This window comes from Saccostrea echinata, unplaced genomic scaffold (genome assembly GCF_033153115.1).
Source record: "Saccostrea echinata isolate AGI-Se365-2 ecotype Australia unplaced genomic scaffold, CSIRO_AGI_Sech_v1 ptg000034l, whole genome shotgun sequence".
NCBI classification, from domain to species: Eukaryota; Metazoa; Mollusca; class Bivalvia; order Ostreida; family Ostreidae; genus Saccostrea; species Saccostrea echinata.
Window position 1 is genome coordinate 4,169,868 of NW_026889783.1, and position 17,194 is coordinate 4,187,061.

The 17,194-nt window shown below is 34.3% G+C and overlaps 1 protein-coding gene across 1 annotated transcript; it reads right to left on the minus strand.

The window, feature by feature from the left end:
- Positions 1 to 2,555: 2,555 nt before the first annotated feature.
- Positions 2,556 to 17,117, minus strand: LOC133199402 (uncharacterized). Its single transcript, XM_061335204.1, has 10 exons — positions 16,980 to 17,117; positions 15,404 to 15,498; positions 12,123 to 12,232; positions 11,831 to 11,953; positions 10,851 to 11,187; positions 9,556 to 9,888; positions 8,167 to 8,343; positions 4,019 to 4,094; positions 3,596 to 3,645; positions 2,556 to 3,051 (listed from the first exon to the last, which is right to left on the minus strand). The coding sequence occupies exons 1-10, from the start codon at positions 17,065 to 17,067 to the stop codon at positions 2,944 to 2,946; spliced, it is 1,497 nt and encodes a 498-aa protein (XP_061191188.1). The 5' UTR covers positions 17,068 to 17,117; the 3' UTR covers positions 2,556 to 2,943.
- Between the last annotated feature and the right edge of the window lie 77 nt (positions 17,118 to 17,194).

Sequence of the window (17,194 nt, forward strand, 5' to 3'; positions counted from 1 at the left end):
AGAAAAAAAAAATGATGTTGCTTGTCTGTATTATCCGTGTAAATACTGAATTCCTGTTACTAGTAATTTAAAAGTATAAGCCAAGCATTATTAAGAGAGCTAACTCCTCAGTTGGATTATATTTGAGAATTTTGGTAAGGCCTAACTAGAGGCCCTTGAGCCACAATGCTCACCTGAGTAACTATGGCCTTTCTAGTTCTTCATTAACAGATTCTTTTATATATTATTTAAAACTTTGATTTGCCCATTGTGGCCCCACCCTATTCCTGGGGGTCATGATTTGAACAAACCTGAATATTACACTACCTTAGGATGCTTCCATATGAATATGATTAATCATGGCTTTGCTTTTCTTGAGAAGATTATTAAAGATTTTCCTATGTTTTCCCATGTAAAACTTTGCAAATAGTGTCCCCACCCTATCCCTGGGGTGTTATTTGAACACACTTGAATCTACACCACCTGAGGATGCTTCCATATAAATATGACTGATCCTGTCTTTTTCTGTTATTGAGAAACTTTGATCATCACCCTAGCCCCAGGGTTCATGATTTGAACAAGTCTGAATCTGCACTATGTCAGGAAGCTTTCACTTAAGTTTCATTTTTTCTGGCCAACTGGTCCTACCCAATTTTCTACTATTTCTTAATTATCTCTCCTTGGAAGAGGGTGTTGCCTGCATCTGAACAAACTTGAATTCCCTTCACCCAAGGATACATCTGTACTAAGTTTGTTAAAATTGGCCAAATGGTTCTGGAGAAAAAAAATGAAATTGTAAAGTTTACGACAACAATGGACAATTTTGATCAGAAAGCTCATTTTAGCCTTCTGCTCAGGTGAGCAAAAAATAAAAGATACGAAGTGGCTTCAGGGATACTGGGTACTCCCCAGATATAAGATGTGTCAAACAAAGAAGTTTCCAAATTGTTTTTTTTTTCATTTATAATCTCTTTGTCTGTCTGTGCAATTGTTTCTGTGGCCTAATTTTGTAATGGAGAAACATTGGAAGTTCGTACTTCACCAAAAAAATTACCTATGACCTGACACGTATCATGACTTTGACCTGAGGTCATTTCCACAAGTTCAAGGTCACTAACAGAAAAAGTATTTAATTCTTGTCTGTAATGGAGAAACACTGGAAATACACTGAAAGTTCATAAAAAAAAAAATTGCTTACGACCTTAAGGTGTGTCATGACCTTTGACCATGGTCTTTTGATCAGGCTCAAGGCCACTTTTAGTAAAATGTATAGTTTCTGTATTTACCCCATCTTGTAAGGAGAAACATTGAAAGTTAATACTTAGCACAAGGATCTCTCATGACCTGAGGGTGTCATGACATTGACCAAAAGGTCATTGCAGGAAGTTAATGTCATCGGCTAAAAAGTGCAAAATTTGTGTCTGGTTTATAAATGTCTAATGGATAAACACTGGAAATTAATACTTGAGGAAAAAATTGCTTATAACCTAAAGGATTTGTCATGTGAAAAAATGTAAAATTTGTGCAAGTGAACGTTTTTTATGGAGACACACTGAAGTTCTTACTTCACATAAATATTGGGGTGTGTTATGACCTTGACCTGTGTACCAAATCACAACCCAATACCTTAAACATAACCATCAAGAGGGCCATGGGCCATATTGCTCACCTGAGCACTTTGGTTAGAGAAAAGCAGAAATCATTTCAGTATTGAAAATTTAAAGGTGTGTGGTCCCACTCTACCGTAAAAAGGGGCAGGGGAGGGGTCATGATCTGAACAAACTTGAATCTACACTAGCTAGACATGCTTGTATATTTATATGACTAATCATGGCTTAAAAAGATTTTGATAGACTATCTTGTATATATTCCCATGTAAAAATTTGATCTTCTATTGTGACCTTGCCCTACCCCCGGGTTTCATGATTTGAACAAGCTTGAATCCACACTACCTGAGGATGCCACCATATTGATAAGACCAGTCATGGCTTTGCTAATGAAGAGTTTTTAAGATTTTTCCTATATATTCCTATGTAAAAATTATATTGCCTATTAGGGTCCTACCCTACCCCGGGGGTCATGATTTGAACAAACTTGAATTTACACTATGTAATGAAGCTTCCACGTAAGTTTCATCTTTTCTGGTTCAGAATTATTGAGAAGAAGATTTTTTAAAGATGCCTTTAATTTTTCACTCTTTCTGAATGATCTAACCTTGAAAAAGGGTTTGGTCCTTCATTTGAATAAACCTGAATCCCCTTCCTCCAATGATGCTTAGTGGCAGGTGGTTGAAATTGGCCCAGTGGTTCTTGAAAGAAGTTGAAAATGTGAAAAGGTGACAGACCACACACAAAAGACAGATGCCAGACACTCTTCAATCAGAAAATCTCACTTGAGCCTTTGTCTCAGGTGAGCTAAAAAGTTCTGGAAGAAAATTCATGGGCAGACAGAGATAAAACTAATTGTTTATCCAGTAGTGCACTTACAAGATACCCCACAACTTCAGTCCTCCTTTATCGGTCAAATCAATGAAGTTATGCATAAGTTATGCAAGCCTTAAAATGGTAAGGAAAAAAAATTGTAAAACTCCAATTTATTGTTGCTTTATATATGTAAGCAATGTAAAAAACAAACACTTTAATACTTCCATAAATAAAATTAAATATCTCTCTCTCATCAGTATACACACATCTCCTTTTATAAACATTTTGTCCAGTATAAATATGGTGTACAATACCATTCACAGTACAGACAAAGTTAGTATACAAGTGATGCAATGAAAAATGAATGTTTTCACAAATTTTTTCTCTTTATATTTTGATCACTCAATATATAAACTAAAAACAAGTTAAGTAGGAAATCACCTTAAATCTTGTATCAATACTGATCCAAATAAAAATAACTTTCAAGTTCTTGGAATCACAGAATGTTGTTACTATATATAGACTTTTATTAGTATAAATATCATAAAGCGGTCATTGTCTGTGCCTCTTCACACAGACTCCGTAACCTTGGTGACAGTTTTTGATGAGTTGAACAGTTCATTCCAACTACTCCTGCCAGATCACACATCTACAATTAAAGACAACAAACTTCAATGTAAAAATGTTTAATTTTATTAATTAAGGTTATTGGTACATGTATACAAAAAAAAATCATGTAGCATGATATATCTATAATACATGTACAGTATGTTGCAGATTTGTGTCCCCTACATGTAATATAAATTATGTTATGTTGCAGAATTGTGCCCCCTTACATGTAATATAAATTATGTTATGTTGCAGAATTGTGCCCCTTACATGTAATATAAATTATGTTATGTTGCAGAATTGTGCCCCCTTACATGTAATATAAATTGTTTTGTTGCAGAATTGGGCCCCCTAACATGTAATATAAATTATGTTCTCCTAATTTTGTTACAATGCTGACAAGACTTCATCCTCAGAGCATTTACTTACATCATTCATCTAAATTCAAGTAGGTTTTCATCCAATATCAACATTTCCTCATGAACACTATTTGATTCAGTTATGGTTTTTAGCTAAATATATTTCATATAATGCCACTAATATTAGTATTTTTTTTACTACTGTAATATTACTAGTCTGCCTACCTCTTCATTGCTCCTCATCAACTGTAACAGACTCATCATCAGGTTGTATGCTGAAACGAGAATACAGCGTGTGTCACAATTAACAATCTTCCTTTAGGTTCCAAACATACAAAAACATGCTGGATATATGTAGCTCTTAGTTTCAGGTGCTACTTGAATTGGAAGAGGTAAAAATATTCATTAGTAATCAAAAGCTAAGGCCACTACAATCTCATTATACATGAAAATATTTTACTAGTAACTCTAAGTCTAATGTTAATTTACCAGAAATAATGTACAACCAAGACATAATGATATTCAGATAGCTTGAGGGATGATCTTGCATACCTAATACTTTTATATAAGTGATATTATTTTCTACAGATAATTGTATTGTAAAATCATTACATTCACAAATTACAATACACCTGAAGATATAATTACCAGTAGTTTCTGGGAGATCTTTCTGTAGACATTCTAAAATAGCACTCCCACACTCCACCTGAGCATCCTCAGGTAACTAAAAAGATAAAATACAGGTGTACAATGTAGTCAATAACATATATAAACATTGCACACCTGGACATCCTTAGGTAACTACAAAGGTAAAATACAGGTGTACAATACAGTCAATAATATATAAACACTAGGTGAAATCCCGCGCAAGCGCGGGGAATTGAATTTATACCACTACCGAGAGAAAATATATTGTAGTTTCTACTGACAGCCTACAGGGTTATAGCAGGAAGAAAGACTTTGTTCAAAATCCCGCAAGTGTGTCTCCCTCCACCCCCCCCCCCCCATCCCCACCCCTTTTGTAAAAACTTGAAAACTTAACAATTTCAGTAATTGATGTTTATTGTGAGACCTTTTATACTATGTTATGGATATTGTACTTCAGATGCTCTTATTTCATTTCCGTCAAGGATAAAAGCAGCGAATATGCACATTTTACTGATAATTAAATTGTTTTTTTTTTTTCAGGTGCTTGGGTCTTGATGTATAAATATGTATGTATCTTATTGATACGTATAAAATGTACTTTACCTTTTTTTTTACATATCAGTAAGGTATATACATATATATAAACCAAGACGCAAGTATCTGTGTAAAAATTAGCTTTTAACGCCCTATGAATAGGCCGAGTATTTGATACAAAAGACTGTATTTAGACATTGAAACTGAAATGTATTGATCAAAGCACAAACGTTTACAGCTTTAATTGTATTTGAACAACATCTTATTCATTAATTTTCTCTTTTCAAGTAAGCAAGTTTATTACGAAGTAGAAATTGTACTTCGGGTTCGTGGTTCGTTGCCACGATGCTCTCAGTGAGGAATATTTACACATTTTACCGATAAATTTATTAGGAAAACCTACCACAAATATGTAATAGTCTTTCGATGTATAAATATGTTCACAACTTATAGTGTTATCAATGATTTACCGTTATTTCAATGACCATTCACACAAAAACTTTTTTTATGTTCCTGCAGCTATAATCGTCTCGTTTTTCTTTTTAACATCGGGCTCGATGCTATATGATGTTCTAGAAGCTTCCGTCAATATTAAGATCGGTGGATGACAAAAATAATTTGCACATTTCCCTTTTTAATCGGTTATCACAACTTATTTCTTTTATGTCATTTAAATCAAGTTTTGATTGAATAATTCAGTGATGACGTTTTATGAAATAAATAAACGATTGCTTGTTGTCAGTTTTATTGCAAATTGCCAGAAACTTAGATCCGCCAACCGGAAACGCCACCGTACTCACGTTTTTGCTATTTCATGGCTGTTTATAGAAAATAAAAGTAGACTTTTATTTAATGTACGATACTTACAATGCGAGTGAAATCTAAATATAGTTTACGGACATCATATTGTATCTAGTGTATTCTTAGAGGAGTAAGTAAAAGCTCTGCTGCATCCGTTTCGGAGTTTATTTGCAAAATTTATTAATTTATAAGTATAGATTACACAGCTGGACCATATAAGTTTACAATGTAGTCACCATAAATATTGAATACATTACACACCTTGGCATCCTCAGCTACCTACAAAGGTAAACAAGAGGTGTTTGTGAAACACTTATCCCCCCCCCCCCCCCAAAAAAAATAATTGGAATTTTTCTAAGTCCAAGGGGCATAACTCTGTCAAAAATTGCTCGATCATACCCAAAACAAAACTTGACCTATATATTTTTATGATAAATTTGTATACCAAATTTCATTTCAGTAGACCGACCGACCGACAGCAGCAAAGCAATATGCCCTCCCTTCTTCGAAAGGGGGGGGGGGATAAATATTGGTGTACAATGAGGTCACCATACATATAAAGTACATTAGACACCTCTGCATCTTTGGATAACTCTAAAGGTAAAATACAGGTGAACAATCACCAGAAATATATAGTACAGTATATTACACACCTAGCATCCCCAGGTAACTGTAAAGGTGAAATACTATATTCTCATAATAAATTACAAGCATACATGTATCATAGGGTTCATCTTGCAGCTGATACCAGGCATTTCATTGAATTTATGACTTATAACCTTATGTATAGGATAGGACTGCCTTATATCTAAAGATGTTGTGTATACAAAGAATACCTGATATCTACTGACACTGAACAGCAGATGGTTTATATATTATAAATATTATTGCAAACACTTGGTAGTGTGGCATAATAAAGAAAAAATAGTGAGTGTCCATGAACATGTGATAAAAATTCAAAATCTATATTTTTGATGTTTATATCATAAAACTAGTTTTACATCAGACTGGACCATGAGGCTCGAATGACTCAGTGTGTATATACAGTAATTAGTGACCAATCATTTTGTACACAGCTGTTCTCACCTATTGTGGCCCTTAATTTTTGGATGGCTTCACTGATTGTTTTCAGTGAACTCAAGTACTCAAGTATGGTCTATTATCTTCAAATCATTTTAAATTATTTAGTTAATATACGACAATGAAATCGGACATGCATAACCCACTTCAAAAGTGAAGATTAATATTAAGAAATAACTAAAGTTTCAAAAAAATGTTGAAAGTCAGTTTGCATAGTAAGTTAAGTGTGTACGGGGGAAACAACCAACAAATAAAATAATAGACTAGCGATCCCAACAACGTCCGTTCCTTCTCTTTCGCTAGTCTAATCATCACAAACCTGTGTAACAGATTGTCCTCCTTTTGATGAAATAGATCCTAAACAAGAACTGTAAACCATTTGTAATTTTTTATGTATTAATTGTGTCTTTTGTGTTTATTTGATAAATAAATTTAGTACCAAAAAATCATTTCCATTGAACTCGATGTTTATATACATGTACATTTATAAACGTGATAAAAACAGCTTCAGGGTTTAACAGAGCTTAACGGGGCTCAAGAAAATTAACACATTTGTGTAAATTTACATTTTTACCAAGTACCCGGGTACTCGATCGGAAAAACGTCTGAGTAACTGATTATCAAACACTGATCGATTTGACATCCCTACTTCTTATACATTTACCAAAGCATGGTCTATATTAATATATTATTGTACAAGTTCGGCACATGTTCATTATTAAGAAAATTACATAATTTTCTGGGAATTTTATGGAGAACATAATATCATGATAGAAAGGTTGTATAGGAGAGGATTGCCTGATATCTACAGAGATGGTATAGATAATATCCTGATATCTATAAAGGTTGTAAAGGAGAAGACTGATTTCTAAATATGAGGTGACAGTTGAGAATTCTCTTATATCTGTAGAGGTTGTACAGGAGTGGATTGCATATCAATAGAGATTGTATAGATAAAAATATCCTGATATCTATAAAGGTTGTATAGGAGAAGACTGATATCTATAAAAGTTGAATAGGAGAAGACTGATATCTATAAAGGTTGTATAGGAGAAGACTGATATCTATAAAGGTTGAAAAGGAGAGAACTGATATTTATAAAGGTCGGAAGGTTGGATAGGAGAAGACTGATATCTATAAAGGTTGTACAGGAGAAGACTGATATTCAAATATGAGGTGACAGATGAGAATTGTCTTATATCAGGGCTGGGTATCAGCTGGGAATTTCGTATTGCGATATTTTTAACTGTATTGCAATATGTATTGCAATATTTTTGATAACAGTTAAAATGTTCTTTCTTATTTTATCAACCTCCATTTATAAGGAGAGTGCATAAAACTATTATAAATATGTTGAAACAAAAAAGTTCTTGTTGATTTCCCTACAGTTTTGCAACAGAATACAACCAAACAACCGAAACCTTTACTGTTTGGCACAATTGAAAAGTTTCTGACATATTAAATCTCATATTTTACTTTAGAAATCTAAAGCCCAAACATTTTGTCAGTACATAAGTACTGGAAAAAAGTATCAACAATATTTTTTGTTGATAAATCACATTATACCTGAATATTGATATTATTGTGCAGCTCTAATATCTATTGAGGTTGTACAGGAGTGGATTACCTAGTATCCAAAGGGGTTGTATAAAATCCCCGGAATCTGATATCTACTGAGGTTGTAATTGGGGATGTTTCTTGATATCTGCTGAAGTTGTATTAGGGGATATTACCTGATATCTGCTGAGGTTGTAGACAAGAGCTGATGCTTTGCTGTAGATATCCTGGTTGTCATGAAGTAGAGCCCAGACACACACCTCGGGACAGAGAAGTTTAATGTTACTCTGTTCTCCCCCCTCGCTGTCTGTCAGAAAGCTGTGCCCCATCTGATGACTGCAGCAATTTGTTAACTAGTCAAATAAGGAATAAATCTCAATATATGTTACTTAATATATAGCCTCGGAGTGCATTGGGTTCTTCATATTACATGTGAGATTAGAAATTTACATTTTATAAGTAACTACAATTGAAAATATCTAATTGTCTAAATTTACTTTATGCAAAGAAATCAGTGGGGAAGTGATATTTGAAAAGATATTCTAGCATTATCAATAATTGAAATTTCAACAGTACAACACCATACTAAATAAATGATCTTAATCTTGTTCTTATCAAACCCCTTTAAGAGATAACAGCAAATAGTATTTTTTGATTTCATGACATTCATAAAGAGGAGAAATAATGTTATTGAGGCTATAATAAAACCTTTCTGCTAACTTACTTCCTTAAGACAAGTAGTGACATCTGTACACTTAACCATTGTAAGGAATGACATTTGTATGCTCACGACCTTAAGTAGAGACATCTGTACATTAACCACCTTAAGTAAAGACATCTGTACATTAACCACCTTAAGTAGAGACATCTGTACACTTACCACCTAAGTAAAGACATCTGTACATTAACCACCTTAAGTAGAGACATCTATACATTAACCACCTTAAGTAGAGACATCTGTACATTAACCACCTTAAGAAGAGACATCTGTACATTAACCACCCTAAGTAAAGACATCTGTACATTAACCACCTTAAGTAAAGACATCTGTACATTAACCACCTTAAGTAAAGACATCTGTACATTAACCACCTTAAGTAGAGACATCTGTACATTAACCACCTTAAGTAAAGACATCTGTACATTAACCACCTTAAGTAGAGACATCTGTACACTTACCACCTAGGGTAGAGACATTTGTATGCTTATCACCTTAAGTAGAGACATTTCTACACTTACCATCTTAGAGACATTTGTACACTTACCACCTTAAATAGAGACATTTGTACACTAACCACCTTAAATAAAGACATTTGTACACTTACCGCCTTAGGTAGAGACATTTGTACACTTTGAACCTTTAAGAGAGACATCTGTACATTTACCACCTTAAGTAAAGACAACTGTACACTTACCACCTAGATTAGAGACATCTGTACACTTACCACCTTAAGCAGAGGCATCTGTTCATTTAACACCCTAAAGTAGAGACTTTTTTACACTTATCACCTTAAGTGAAGACATTTATACACTTACCACATAAGCAGAGTTATCTGTACACTTACCACCTTAAGTAGAGACATCTGTACACTGTCAGTAAGCTCTTTATAATGTAATAACACACTGTTCATTAACTTCGTGGGTTCATTTTGTAATAGTTCTACAAAGTCCTCAATCAAGACCAGATCCTGTAGAAGCACACATATCTCTCCCCTCAATTTATCACCCATGCGTCCATCCCCGATCACTTTGTGGATGGTCTGGACATGCTCTTTACACAGAGACCAGGTAGGTGATTTTGTTCCTAGATAGTCATACAAATCTGATACAAGGCTAACTTCCTTTGGAGAGAGTTTGTCATGCACATCATCTAGAAGGGGTTTCTTTGAAGGTCTTTCCTAAAATTTTAATTTTTTCTTATAAATAAACACTGCATGCAAGTCACATTTGAAAAGATGAGTAAAGCCAAGCTTAAAAGTTCTAGAGATCTTACTGTTTTTAAAAGAGATAATTTTTTCATAAGATATCAGGGGTTGAAATATACAGTAGCCCGATATCCGGGGGTAATTGTTTTAAGACTCGGGCTAGCTTATTTAAATGTAAAAACAGTCCGTCGGACAAGCAGACCAGAAAAAAATTCTTGTCAGTTTATTTTTGTTTTCTATGTATGAAGACTGGTTTCTTTTGACTGAAAACTAGTTTAATTTGTTTCTCTCAACAAAGCGTTAGAAACTTTTACTTGTGCTGTTTTTCATTTTGCATAAAAAATTGTTGGGCTAGTTAGTTTGACATTTGGGCTAGTAATTTTTTTTACTGATCAGTAGCCCCAGGGCTAGCAAGTTTTCCAGGAAAATTTCAACCCCTGAATGATATGCAAAGAAAACAAGCATTCTGAGAGCATTGCATTAGCAATACTAGTCCCCTACCAACAAGTGTAATCTGGTTCCCGTTAAAAATTGAAAATGCCATAATTCTGTCAAAAATCAATAAAGCGGAACAAAATGGAAACTTTATCTGTAACTAATCAAGTTAAAGTCACATATCAAAATTCAGGGCAATATCTGTAAGCGTTTAGAAAAAAATTGCGGAAAACCCTTAAAAATTGAAAAGGTTGTAATTCCGTCAAAAATCAATGAAGTGGAACAAAATGCACACTTATTCTGTAACTCATCAAGATACACTCACATACCACAAATCAGCTCAATATCTGCAAGCGTTTAGGAAAAAAGTGCAGAAAACCATGTGGGACAGACTGACAGACAGACAGAAGGACAGCTAGACAGATGGACAGATGCAGAGGAAACCTACAGTCCCTTCCGGTTTCACCGGTACGGGACTAATAATTAGTTAAGTGATTTACCTCTCTGTATATGATAGGTTCCATTTCTCTAGTTTCTGTATCGCTCTCCACATTAAAATCTACAGGAGACCCTGACCCTTGTGATGTTGGGGGTGTCTGGCTGGTGGCCCCCCTAGGACCCTCAGAGAGAACCTCTGAACTTGGCTGTTGTCCTGATGAACTTGCAGTCTTAGAAACTGGACTTGACCCTTGTTTATTATTGGGCTCAGTCAGGAATGTATTACTTGGTGGGACATTTTGAGACATGGCAGGGTTCCCAGCAGGAAAGAGGGCATGTCCACCACTAGGGTTCACAGACATAGCATCTACCCAAGGCTTCAACATCTGACCTAGAGGTCTATAACAAAATTGTTATAAAAAATATAATACATAAAATATTAAAATTACAAGATTTACAATGTACAATTATTGACTTTTGGTGAGATATACTTGTGACTATATTAAGGTGGTCAGGTATTGGTTGACCAAGGCCGAGGTTAACCAATACTGACCAGTTCTGTATAGTCATGAGTAGACCAAATTCGAAAGTCAATAACTTTAGTTTTATTAAGTAATCAGGAATTTAACATCATTTTCTACAATAGAGTTATCGTCTCCATCAAATATAAACACTCATAATATGATATGTTTTGTAGCAACATATCATAATTATATTTCAACAGTTAACAGCTGTTTAAAAATGTGGAATATAATATTATAAAACAATAAATACTAACACATTTACTTATAAAGGACCTAAGATTCTTTGATACTGAGGTGAACTCATTCTGAGGTACATCTCAGTAAAAGGAGTCTGGACCAAACAGAAAGCATCAAAATTCCTGATCATTTAACATTAATGGTTGTTATTATACCTGACTTCAGCAACATTTCTCTTGAAGTTCTTGTGTACAGAAGTATACAGATCTTTTTATAAACTGTTTTTCATTCATGCATAAATAGACAGAACTCATATTCCCTTCAGATCAATGTTAACTTACGTGCTGAGAACCTCCGCTGGCAATCCAGTGATGTATGATGGGATATCATTGCCAGTCAAGAATTGGGCCACCTCAGAACTAAAGGTGTTACAGTTATGGTCCAGTAGATGATAGCAGCTTGGTCTGTAAACACAATATCAAGCTGATCGAGGAAATCTGATATTAAGTTCTTACTTAAATACGTAAAGACTTATACCAATATAATAATTATGTTTCTAGCTGCTTTTAAGACAAGGAGAAAAGAGAGATTTGTCTAAGGAAAATGAACCCTGTTGACAGTAAGGTAACTGACCTATAGGAGGATTGTGCCAGATCACCAAGGTAACTAAGGAAGACATCACGTGGTATCTGTGTGCGACCTAACTCCAAAACAGTGTCCGGCTGGCCTAATATAGTACCTCCCTGTTCAAATATAATAACTCCTTTCCATATTTTTATAGAACAATGCACAATACTTCATAAATTATGACTTTATAAATATGCTTGACATCATCATGAACATTTACACAATTGATACCTTGTGCAGATCTGATCAATGATAACAGTAAGTGCAAGTCTTAAATTTATATCAAAATATAATTCTATATAAACAAATTGATTTCAATACAGCTGTGAATATCATCAGACATATAAATAAGAGATAATTGCAACTCTGTCATGAAGAAGTTTCTTTGCTAAAATATATGTCAAACCTGGCATTATTCTTAAAATTACCCTATTAATACAGTACTGCTTTTATATTTTGATCTGAAGTTAAATTATTGTAAATTCTATAATAAATGGGTGGATGAATTTTAAAGTTTTCAAATTATACCCTGATTAACAAAAGCAAAGTAGGAAAATTTCAAGATTAAACTGATTGAAAGTTGGAAAATCTCAAAGGCAGACAGGTCACACGTTGCTTTTTCAAATTCTTCCTTTCTTATCATTGTATTAAATAAAGAAACTTATGATTTTTTTTTTTACTTCTTTTACTTGACAATTTTAAAAATTTATTTGAATCAGATATTACACAGAGCAAGCTTTTAACAAGAGGCCCATGGGCCACATCGCTCACCTGAGCACATTGGCTAGGAAAAAGCACAGATCAGTAAGTATTGAAAAGTTTACATCGGGAGGGGGAGGGGGGGGGGAATGAATTTTAAACTACCTGAGGATGCTTCCATATCAATAAAACAAATGGCTTTGCTGTTCTTGAGCAGAAGATTTTTAAAGATTTTTTCCTATATATTCCTTTGTAAAAATTTGATACCCCATTGTGGCCCCTCCCTCCCCCCGAGGGTCATTATTTGAACAAACTTGAATCTACACTACCTGAGGATGCTTTCGTATCAATATGACTAAACATGGCTTTGCTGTTCTTGAGAAGAAGATTTTTTCCTATATATTTCTATGTAAAACTTTGATCCCTCATTGTGGCCCCTCCCTACCCCCGATGGTCATCATTTGAATCTACAATACCTGAAAATGCTTCCATTTCAATATGACTAAACATGGCTTTGCTGTTCTTGAGAAGAAGATTTTTTTTTTCCCTATATATATTTCTATGTAAAACTTTGAGCGTCTATTGTGGCCCCACCCTACCCCCAGGGGTCATGATTTGAACAAACTTGAATCTTCACTACCTGAGGAAGCTTACATTTCAATATGACTAAACAAGGCTTTGCTGTTCTTGAGAAGAAGATTTTTAAAGATTTTTTCCCTATATATTTCTATGTAAAACTTTGATCCCCCATTGTGGCCCCACCCTACCTCCAGGGGTCATGATTTGAACAAACTTGAATCTTCACTACCTGAGGAAGCTTACATATCAATATGACTAAACAAGGCTTTGCTGTTCTTGAGAAGAAGATGTTAAAAGATTTTTTCCTATATATTTCTATGTAAAACTTTGATCCCCCATTGTGACCCCACCCTACCCCCAGGGGTCATGATTTGAACAAACTTAAATCTACACTACCTGAGGATGCTTCCATATCAATATGACTAATCATGGCTTTGCTGTTCTTGAGAAGAAGATTTTTAAAGTTTTTTTCCTATATATTCCTATGTAAAACTTTGATCCCCCATTGTGGCCCCACCCTACCTCCAGGGGTCATGATTTGAACAAACTTGAATCTACACTACGTAATGAAGGTTTCCTATAAGTTTCAACTTTTTCTGACCAGTAGTTCTTGAGAAGAAGATTTTTAAAATATGCCACCAAATTTTCACTATTTCTGAATTATCTCCCCTTGAATGAGGGTGTGGCCCTTCATTTGAACAAACTTGAATCCCCTTCACCCAAGGATGCTTTGTGGCAAGTTTGGTTGAAATTGGCCCAGTGGTTCTGGAGAAGAAGTCGAAAATGTCAAAAGATTACAGACAGACGGACGGACAGACAGACGGACTACAGACAAAATGTGATCAGAAAAGCTCACTTGAGCTAAAAAAGAAAACAATAGGGTCCATGAGATATCTCAAGATTTCAAACAGTGGTCAATCTCTGTTCTTTATGCCTCTTATATATAGTCAACTATTTTCTGAATGAATTCAATTACACAGGTCTAGGAATCTACCTTATATGGCAGTTGTTATTATGGCACAGAGCGGAGCTCACTGTGAACAGTTGTCCAATCCAAAAAATGAATAGCAAAGAATGATGGGGATACTACATGTTTACATTTTACTACAAACACATGGTTTGGGTCAATTTACGAGGTAATTTTCATGAAATGCAGGAAAAACAATTGAAACTACTTTTCATTGCTTTTATAAAAAAATACAAAGATGAGGTACTAATAAAGATGTTTCATGCTCACATTGAGAAACAAAGTTGTTTTTCTGAGTTAAATAATAAACTGAAATCTCATCACAATACTAGCATTTAAAATTTAAAATGGCCAACACATGGTAATACATGGGGACATCTTAAAGACTATAATCTTGGTCCAGGGATCCAAATGAAATTTGTACTCAATGATACTACAAAATGGACATAGAGACAATTCTCTACAAGTCACCTTAGACAATAAAATGGAGAAAACTAGAATCCTATGTTTATAAATCAATTTGTAAATGTGAGCATGGAAAAAGTTGTTAATAATGTACATATTGTATTTAATTTGCGAAATGAATGAAAAAATTATAATGTGCTTCCCAGAACAAGTAGAAAAATTGGCATAAAATTTCAGCAGTGTTCTTGTAGTAACCCATAATGCAATTCCACTCATTTAACCGATTGGTCAGTGTGTAATCTGAGATTCCTCCGACTCTTACCCTTGCTTTTATACTGCACATGTCACTATATATAAACAGGGGTTAGAGTCAGAGGAATCTTGGATTAGTCAGTGTGTAAATCATGTTGATATCTCATTTAGTATATCAATTTATTCTGACGTCAGAGAATATAAGTTTTCTCTACCTGCCATTCTACTTCGTATGAAACTACTCAAAATGCTTCTTTTTTTTCCTTTTTACCGTCATCTACATTAAATTCGAACACTTAAAATGACTATGGTGTTCCACAGTACTTGAAGAAATAAGAGGTTGATTACTTGTCCTTTTCTTGATAGGGATACATATCAAACATACCGGGGAACAAGCCTCGATTCCTCCTGTGCCACCGAAAAAAAACTCTTCTCCAAAAACCACTATCCCCGTGTGCCACACTCCTTCTATGTGCCTCCCTGCAAGTAACCATTGATCTAATCAGAGCAAATTAATGAAAGACAATCTCCTATGCAGAGTTGTCGTTCGTTCCTCTCTCAGACACCTCTGCAATGGGCTCGGGTCAAGATTTTTGACACAAGGTGAGAAACATGATATTCCAAGGATTATTTCAAATTAAACTAATAGTTATAGATCTACTCAGTAATTATATACCTTGAAAGACAAACATTAGTGCAGGAATTTAATCATAATGAATTAAAACAAATGTACTATTTCTTGTGCTTAACACTATGATACACGCGAGCCAGTAACAGAGGTGAATGTATGAGCCGATGGTACAGAGTGAATGAAAGAGTCTACTTAAGGGGAAGAAGGACCTTTAGCTGAAAAAATACTTGTCATTCAATTTTTTTTATATTTTGTATATTTCTAATTAAGTATGTCCCACATATCTTAAAGCAGTTATATCATTAGGTTTCTTACCTTATTTTAGAGATATTGATTGACAAATACTATGCCCTACAGTATCTAAGTGGAGTTTTTATTCTCCACGTTTCCGGGCTTTTTACTCTGTCCATAATGGGATTTTTAAAGCATATATAAAAAATATGTAAGTGAACATGTATCTTTTAAAATATTTTAGAGTTTGAATAGGGTTTAAAATTCAAAAAAGCAAGTTTCTTCTATCACACTGCATCTGGATAGGGAAAATTACGAACTTTTTAAGACAACTTAAACAACAAAAAACATAATTCAGAAAAAATTCTATCATTCAATATTTTTAAATTTACGTTGAAATGCAAGTCCTTCTAATTATTGATTAACTGTAAAAATTTTGAATGGTGAAGCTGACCTCAATATTGCACAGGGCATCGTTAAAGAGGACATAAGCATGATAAAAACGTGTCATGTTTACATTTCTCGAGTACGGGAAAAACCATATATGACGTCACACGTAAGCTAAATAAGCAAAATAAGATATACCTACATAAGATTTCTGTCATCAGCCATGCAAAAATAATTTTTGTGCTCCCCATTTCTCGAAATATTTCATCATATACTGATTATGACCTGTTTTTATATAATAATACCGCCCCTGTATCCACCGAGTATGATCTTGCTGTACTAACAGATCGTGTATGACGTCACCGACGAATTGGACATGCACTTTAGGGAAACAGAGGAGTGGATCAATCTTTTTCATAATTTATTAACGTTTGGAAGAATATTAAACTTTTCATTTTTTTTAATATTAGATGGTAATTAAAGAAAAAAATTATCAAAAAATTATACAAGAACTGATGCTTTACATGTTTTGCACTTATATAAATGGAGACTATGACGTAGTTAAACAGAGTCATGTGACCATGTGTCCTTCATCCCCTTAAAGCCAATCAAAACTTTCAAAGTTGAATGTAACAGTGATTCTTACAGGCGTTTATCACCAAGATTTGGTACATTTCAACAGGGACCTGTGTATGGTCCCTGACCACATTACCTAGAAAAGCCTGCGAAAGCGACCTGGCCATTCCTTTACTGATATCGTAAATGTAAACTTTCACTGGCCAAGAATCGGGGTCAGACATGATGAAGGGATGTCCAATTGCAACAACAGGTAATATTTTGTGTCAAAAAAGTAAAGTCATGACAGATCCAAACATTGCTAGGTTGTGAATAGTTTGAATTCCGAACCCGATTAAAATTTGTCGAGTT

Excerpts from the sequence above, each read along its gene's own strand:
- LOC133199402 (XM_061335204.1), bottom strand. The coding sequence starts at position 17,067 with ATGTCTGACCCCGATTCTTGGCCAGTGAAAGTTTACATTTACGATATC. Across the intron at positions 11,954-12,122 it reads CTGGCACAATCCTCCTATAG|ACCAAGCTGCTATCATCTAC; the intron begins GTCAGTTACCTT and ends TTGTGTTTACAG. Across the intron at positions 11,188-11,830 it reads CCAGCGGAGGTTCTCAGCAC|ACCTCTAGGTCAGATGTTGA; the intron begins GTAAGTTAACAT and ends ATTTTGTTATAG.